The sequence below is a fragment of the Vigna radiata genome, chromosome 3 (genome assembly GCF_000741045.1).
Source record: "Vigna radiata var. radiata cultivar VC1973A chromosome 3, Vradiata_ver6, whole genome shotgun sequence".
Lineage (NCBI taxonomy): Eukaryota > Viridiplantae > Streptophyta > Magnoliopsida > Fabales > Fabaceae > Vigna > Vigna radiata.
Genome location: NC_028353.1, coordinates 7,859,198 through 7,867,238, shown reverse-complemented (window position 1 = coordinate 7,867,238; position 8,041 = coordinate 7,859,198). Strand labels below are relative to the sequence as shown.

Below are 8,041 nucleotides of genomic sequence, written 5' to 3'. Positions count from 1 at the left end.
GGTATGAACATTTAGAAACAGATTTCATGAGTATATGTCATGTACTAATGAATCACCCCTTACTAACTGGAGTGTTTATTATTATTATTATTATTATTTATTTATTTATTTATTTATTTATTTATTTATTATTATTGTTTATTATTATTATTTATTTATTTATTATTATTTATTATTATTATTATTATTTATTTATTCCCTCATGTTAGTATATATCACAATTTAATTTAATTTGTGTCTCTGTAAAGTTGAAAAAGCTAACTCTTGTTTTTTGTACATGAAAATCACTTAACTTTTATAACAATATTCACCTCCTGAGGAAGTTGAGTGTGGGGGCGAACTTTCACTGCTTTAAGTATATGATCGACCCAAAATGTGAGGACATTGGAGGAACTACACAAACCTGTTGAGCAGTTTCTTGGAGATTTTTTTAGCGCAATTGATGTTCGTCTGTCCAACAGGTACTGCTAGTGAAATGATAGTTTTCTTGGTCTGTGATATTAGATTTGTATATGGAATCTAGCTTAATATGTCTTATCTATATTGCAATTATATCAGACTATATTAACTCTTCTATGAGTTTTTCTTCTTGAAGTATTGCTGTTTGTGTACGTTGATATAATTTTTGTCTCAATATTATGTTTTCAGGAGTTACCATCAGTCTTTTGTTCAGGTAAGTGTTTTTCTATGAACAAAGGATTTAATTTAAATCCATGTATTTATTGGCATATTGTGTGGGCTTCTTTGTATGTACGTGTTTGTGCGTGTCTGATTGGTGGTGTGTTTCTTTGTCTGATTGGTTGTGTGTTTCTATGTGTCTGTGTTTTTGTATATGTGTTTGTGTCTACAATATGTTTGTGTGTGTGTCATATATTTATGTGTCTAAAGTTGTGTGTGTGTATAAAGTTGTGTGTTTAATGTGTCTGTGCAAAGTTGGAAAATTTTTCGGTCTTGGATTCTGCTGATACTGAATGGAGATGCGTGTCCAAATTATATGCCAATGGCAATTTTTTCCTTTTTGGTGTCTATTTTTCTTGGTCTGGTGGTTTCTCTTAGGGTCTTTGTTGGAAAATTTTACAGAAAATGAACCCGAAGCCCTTTTTTTCTTCATTTGTTTTGACCATTCAAAATTCTTGGGGTTGTGTTTACTTTCTCTGTGTTCTTTCTTCGAGTTTTATGTTTATCATATCTTTTGAAGATTTGATGAGGGATATAAATAGCGGATCTGTTGTGCATTCCTTAATGTCTATTGCCATGTATTCTTTTACTCTTCCCTATCCTCCGTTTATGAAGTTACTGGTGTTTCTGAATATTTGATCTCCTTGTTGTTCTCCTCGATATTCATTTGGGGAGGAAATTTATCCTTATGGTGTTTGATATGATTTGGGTGATGTAGGAAGTTTTATTTATTTTCTCTTTTATTTTTAGTTTTTTTCTGGTTTTTAGGAATCCATATACTAGCTACTGAACAGGTTTCAGTCATTCTTTTCCTTTTAAAAGCCAAAGATACTCTCCACTTTTTCTCTGTCTCCCTTATTATTACTATTATTTTCTTGAGCATAATATGATTGGAATCTGGAATTTATTTATTCCACTTTTCGGTTAGATAGTGATATGTGTTGTCATTGCTTATTCCCTAAACTGTGAGCACTACCACATTATTTTCTTTTTCATACTTCCACTTGTTTCAGGATCACCTATTCGTTTTACCCCTTGTTTTTTAATTTGTCTGAGATCCTTTTTAGGTTGCATAAATGATTCCATTGTTCATGTGTAACTGGAAATATTATTCAATATTTGACTTCTGTGTATTGGGGCAGATATGTCATGTTTCCAAGGATTATTTTTCTGTCCAGAGGCAGCTTCTTTACTACTTCACAACTTCTGCATATATCATATCAGTCCTCCCAGACATGAGGTTTGTAAGTTGATAAATTTGAATGAGTTCTTTATTGCATTCAGAACTGAATATTGTTATTCACATAGATTTTCCTCTGAATATTGTTATTGATTGCACTTTCTCAAATATAAATAGAGAGTCGATGTTATCTGAAATTCACATGGTTTCAACTCCATATCTCTTTCCTGTGGTTCAACATTTATATTAGGAAGACTTCTCTGTTGTTGTAGGCTAATATATGACTGGATGCAGGTTAGAAAAATTGTTGCTATTTTGGAACTTGATGTTGTTTTCTATCCTTGTCCAAGAAATGGTCCAAATTTCCGTCCAAAGGTTCTTCAGATGGGTGGTAAACTGCAGTTCCCCTACATGGTAAGATTGATTTTCCTTTGAACTTGAATCAAACAAAAAATTAATATTTTTGGTTGATTTCTTGGTATATTAAAAAGGAGGATATTGAAGTGCACTAATCTGAACTGCTTTGATGAAATTAATGCAAAATCTATCCTGAGAGATGTTCATGAGTTCTTGTGGCATTTTATATCATCAAGGGTCTTGAAAATTGGCTCAGAAGCTTTATGTTTTAAAAGGAAATATAACCTAGAATGGGGTCTTGGTATCGGTTACTACTGGAAAGGAAGAAGGCGGAAGTGAAATGGTTTCATTTGGTATTGGTTACTACTAAGTTATTTTAATAATTGATTGTACGTATATTTGATTATTATAAAAATTAGTTTTTGGTTGGGTATAATATTGTTTGAAACAAACAAATCAGCTTTTTAGTTAAGAAAAAGGATATAGTTCATTGCTGATTAGAAAGTGTTGTAAAATAATCATAAGCTACAAAACAAATTTTCAGATTCACAAAAACGACATATTTTTTCTAGAAAAGAAAAAGTTCACAAACAAATTTCAGCTATTGTTCCAAACAAACAGCTGAGATAATGGAAAAATAATCCTTCCTAAACATCTTCTGAATTTGTTGAAAACCGTTTTTCTTTGACATCTGATACATTGATGCAGGACAACGAGTTTTTCTTTGAGTTTGGCTGCAAAACAGGACAAAACTATCATGGCAGAATGGTTGCCTGAACTTAAGACTGCTATTTTGAGTGCTCAACAGAGCTTGGAAGATTGCAAATATGTCGGTGGATTGGTGAGTTATACTGTTATTATAGCTACGATGATTTGTTGTAAGAAAAATTGTTAAAAGAGAGCCAAGAAAGAAAACACAATTTTAAATGCATTTTGTAGTTTGGCATAGAATAGAAACTGATAAGAAAGAAGCAATTCACACGGGGAACACATCAAAACTCCTCCTTGAAGTGCGGAGAATGTGAAGTGGAGGAGATATATTTTTAATTCAATTTGATAGAGCACCAATGGATAAGTTTTTTAACTTATGAAGAAGCTATATGATAACTTTTATGAATTAGCTTGTGCATAAGTTAATTTAAACTTATGATGAAGTTAATTCAAATAGTGGTAGTTTCCCAACTAATTTGATAGATAACTGATTGTTTATGTACCTAGAAATTTCGGTTGTGCCACTAGAAAATATATTGATGGTATGACATAGCATGTTTTACTTGTACCTTGATATCTTTATTAGAACAATATGACCATTTTCATTTTCTAAATAAGTAGAGAATTTTTGATAGTTTGTATATAGAATCCCATGGTCCAAGGTATTGATTGATACCTTGACATGTTTTAAACATAATTTTACTACTGTCAACACCATGACGATTGACACATATACTTATTAGTTACAAGGAACACAAGAGGTGAGGCAATATAGTTTAGGACCATCTTCAATAGGCGCGTGGAGAGGTCTTCAAGTGATGTGGAGCCTTCCGAACGATAATGCCAGCGTCGTCGTCGATGGAGTAGAGAGATTTTTCGTGGGGCACGGCATGATGTACCTCCTGTATCTGCGCATCAGATGTAGCTTCGACGATGCCGGAGCAAAGGGCTCGCCCGTGAATCGATGTTTCGTGAAAGTGGCGCCAAATGAACCGTGTCGGGGTAGTTGAGGTGTGACGGCGAAGGTGACGGTGCAGTCAAAGTGATTGACGGTTTAATCTCATGATGAGATTGAGAGAGAGAAAGAGGGATCAATGCCCTCTTCGTAATGTTCTTCTAGCAGCTCCCACGACACGTAAAGGGTGATGGACATATATGTTTGTTGATTTTAGAACAGGAAGATTTTGGAGTCAGATATGGTGACTCCACAGGAAAGGAAGAAGGGTTTGGGAAGTGGAGGAGCATCTTGTCGAATCTGATACCACAAATAAGCTCTTTTGTTATTGTGATCAGTGCCGGAATAAATCGTGGTTGTCGGCGGTAAGACTGTAATCGTCATCTACGGAGATAAAGGTTTTATATTTGGATTTTGTGAATTCCTCTACTTTGAAGCGCTGCTTGTGAAAGGCAACTAAAGAAACAAAATAAAATTCAAAGAAAGGGATTTGACCGTAAGAGAAAAAGTTGCAGCATTTCAGGAAAAAGCACAGGAGAGAGAAGAAAAAGTAAAGATTCCTTTGCCACGTCAGCTGAGATTTAACTCAGTTTCTGTCCATTTAATGGAAGGGACTCAATTCATACAATTTTGACAACTTTAAGACCTAATGTCTATATTTTTAAAACNGGGTATTAAACTGAAAATTACCACTAAACATAGGGACCAAACAAGTATTTAAACCTAAAAATTTTCTTTTATCCCTGATCCTGTTTTAGCTTCTTTAAGTGTTGTTTCACGTGTTAGTAATTCTGATTTGGTTTTCTTAATACTTGTTTTAAGCATTAGTAATTGTTTAGTTTTCATATCTTGTTTCAGTCTTTGTAAATATGCATTTGCTTTAGAATTCTTTCTTTTATAGGATCTGCTTAGGCTGCTATTAGGAATATTATAGCATCTTTACTTTTTGATCTGTTTTAGATAGTTTCTAGGTTGTTAAGGTTAGATTTCTTTTAGATTGTTTCTGTAAATAAAACTAATTGTAAAATTTTTCTTACTTTGTTTCCCTGTTTTAATATTTTCACATTAGGTTTGGTTCTAAGTCCTTCAAGCTGGTATATAGGTTATATTATTCATTATGAGATTTCATGCTATAAACTTTGTTAATAAAATACTCTGTAGGATTATGGCAAGTGTCTAATTACTGGTGAACCACATACTATAGATGATATTGTACCAATCAAGACAGGGAAGGTATGGTGGTATTCTTCTAATATTGGGTGTGGATTTTGTACTAAAAGCCCTCTTGTTGTGCTTTACTTTTCAAGAGAAGCAAATCTGCAACCCAAAGGTACGAATGTTCTTCTCTTTCCCTTTCAAAAGAGATAAATAAAATGGAGTCTTAGATTAAGGTCGTACCAGTTTATTCTTGGCATATTTGTGTCTTGTTTAGCTTTTGAAAGATGGAATCCATGCTCTCCCAGTATTTTTTTTCTTGTGTTGATTCTTACCATTTGATTATTGATATTGACTTCTAAAGTCCTTTCATGTTGAAATGATTAGCGAAATAACTTCATTTTACCAAAAATGCAGGGTTCTTCACAAACATCTTCATGGTGAGGTAGTGGAATACAGCTATAAAGTTTGTCACAGAGAATACTAACATCCTCGTACTGGTTAGGATCATATTTGATAAAAATTGTTCAGTCATTGGTATAATTTTCCACCCTATTGACCTCTATGCTTTCTCTTTGTCGTAGATGATGAATTTTTCCTAATTTCTTGTATTGGTTTAGCATAATCTTTGATAAAAAAAACTGTTCTCGTGTAGATATTATAATATTAATGTCTCATTGTTCATATGTAAATCTTAGTGGGACTTATTGTTCATTAATGTGGTTCAATCAAATCCAAACAATACAATTCAGATTTCAAAAGAAATCACGACAAAAAAGATTCAATTGTAGGATCCACAAAATTAGATTGAACATCTTTACCATTGGAGTGAATTTTTGTAATACTTACATTGTAACTTTATGAATTGGAACTCCTGTGTGAATGCTTAAAATTTTTGTAATACTTACATTGTAACCATTGGCACACGGTATGCCTGCTTTTCAAACTGCTGCAAAACTAGGAATCGTATAGTTTTTAACTTATTCTTACACATGTAATGAACTTAGTTTCTTCACTGTACTGTTTGATTTGGAAGATTATTTGCAGATAAAATATCTTGGTGAGGAATGGGGGAATATTCCTGTAGCTGGAGCTGTAGCTGTTTGCTCTCCTTGGGACCTTTTGGTTAGTATTTTGATTTGAAAAATTAAGTTGGGTCTGTTTTTAGCTGTGTTTTAAAAGCGATATTGGTACTTGAACCAACAAAAGCATACTTTGATTATCGTTGGTTCATCCATTGTTAAACCAAATGACAACTAAATATAATTTGAATGTTATGTTACATAGTACATAATAAACTGTCTTGGACTTTTAAATATACAGTTACATTATGTATCCTACAAGATAAACTCAATAATAGAAGGCTAATTATTGTGCATCATTCGTGGACCTTTTACATGTTAATTTATTTCTTCTGTAAAATATTTTGATTAAAAATCAAAAGGATGGATGATTTACTCAAACTACTTTTCAGAGAGGAGTGAGTTGGTGATAGTTCATACATAGGATGTTTTGCTTAATTGACGCTCTAAGTTGTTGTTGTGTTTTACTAGATGAGAGGTTTATTGGAGTAAGAAAGGTGGTTATTGCTAGAAATGGTGGAAGTAAAAGGCAGAGATTGAGGTCGGTGGCGGTTGTTGCGTCTCATTAATTGGTTTTGTTTTGTTTGGTTACTTACTCACTTCTTAATCAACACCCAATAAGGATGTTAGATTTGTCCCTATGGAGCAAGAAAACAAACAACAACATTTCTGTCTCCATTGAAAATTTCAATTATTGCCATTTAAGCCTATTGTTAAAGAATTATCTACTATGCCATGCTCTGAATTAATCATTTGAATCATGTTCTGTTTGTGTCCTTTTTCTATGAGATGATGGAGTTGCACCTTGCACGCCTCATATGGGTTGAAGAGGAATAGGGCCTTCTCTTTAAAGATAGAAAGATAAATATTGATGAAAGGTTTTACTAATATTTAATTCCATCTACAACCATTATAACTCACGCTTGCCTTTTGGCCTGTTAACTCACAAGGTAGTTAGTTTCACTTATTTATTAACATACACCCAAATCTTACTAATATTTAATTATGGTATAATGTTAATGTTAAATGTTTGTAGATTGTGGCAGAATAGTTTATAAAAGAGACGATCACCCTTTTCATTGTAAGTGATTCCTGTCTCAGTATTAATCTGTAGAGTGATGGAGTCAGCAGAACAGTAGAAAGGGTTGGTAACTGAGCCTTGATCTGCCATTGGAGAGAGGAAGGTGTTTGATGGAACCACACTGTATTTATGTCTTGTATATGCCAATTTATAAACTATCTAAATTTTGAAAATAACGTGAATTTTGGTTATCGTAAGTGTTAAAAACCGAGGATAACGGAGAAGACTTGACCTCAATACACTTTTGTTCCAGCCATTGGTTATTTTCAGTCTCTTTACGTAATAAAAGTCCTGCTTATCCAAAAAAATCATGTAATTGTCAATGATTAGGCATTCAACTACAATAAGACTAGGTTGATTAGGTCATTAGCTACGTAACTTATGTGTGTGAGAATGCTGTGTGTGCGCTTGTGTAACTTATGTGTGTGAATGCGTGTGTATCTTTGTGTTGGTGTTTGTGTTCTTGTGTGGATAATAATTGTGTGTGTAATTTATATGTGTGTGCGTGTCTGTTTGTATGTGTGCTATCCGTGTGTGTTTCTTTGTTTGTTTGTGCGTGTCTGTTTGATTGTGTTTGTTTCTTTGTATCTTTGTGTGAGTAAGATTGTGTGTGTGTTTTTGTTTGTGTAACTTATGTGTGTGTGTGCTTGGGTAACTTATGTGTGTGTGTGTGCTTGTGTAACTTATGCTTGGGTACAAGTTAAGACTGTTGAGGTTCTGTAAGTGATTCCTTCCTTTAAATTTCTAATTTTCCTTTTATTTTCTTATGGGTTTAATGTGGTTTAGTTTATGAGCTTATGGGCTCAAGTGATTGTTTAATTTATTTATTTTGAATGATTATT

General features: G+C 33.2%; 1 protein-coding gene across 3 annotated transcripts; it reads left to right on the top strand.

Annotated features, from left to right (window-relative positions):
• Positions 1-204: 204 nt before the first annotated feature.
• Positions 205-5,536, top strand: LOC106757846. Of its 3 annotated transcripts, none has more exons than XM_022779342.1 (7): positions 205-461; positions 649-673; positions 1,821-1,918; positions 2,153-2,272; positions 2,924-3,056; positions 5,086-5,211; positions 5,454-5,536. In XM_022779342.1, the coding sequence occupies exons 3-7, from the start codon at positions 1,914-1,916 to the stop codon at positions 5,478-5,480; spliced, it is 411 nt and encodes a 136-aa protein (XP_022635063.1). In that variant the 5' UTR covers positions 205-461; positions 649-673; positions 1,821-1,913; the 3' UTR covers positions 5,481-5,536. The 3 variants fall into 3 exon arrangements, with proteins under 3 accessions (XP_022635063.1, XP_014496164.1, XP_014496163.1); XM_014640677.2 differs by having other exon boundaries at positions 213-461; positions 5,043-5,211; XM_014640678.2 differs by lacking the exon at positions 649-673 and having other exon boundaries at positions 212-461; positions 5,043-5,211.
• The last annotated feature ends 2,505 nt before the right edge of the window (positions 5,537-8,041 follow it).

Coding starts and splice junctions, on each gene's coding strand:
- LOC106757846 (XM_014640678.2), top strand. Junction 2,273..2,923: donor AACTGCAGTTCCCCTACATG/GTAAGATTGATT, acceptor ACATTGATGCAG/GACAACGAGTTTTTCTTTGA. Junction 5,212..5,453: donor AGCAAATCTGCAACCCAAAG/GTACGAATGTTC, acceptor CCAAAAATGCAG/GGTTCTTCACAAACATCTTC.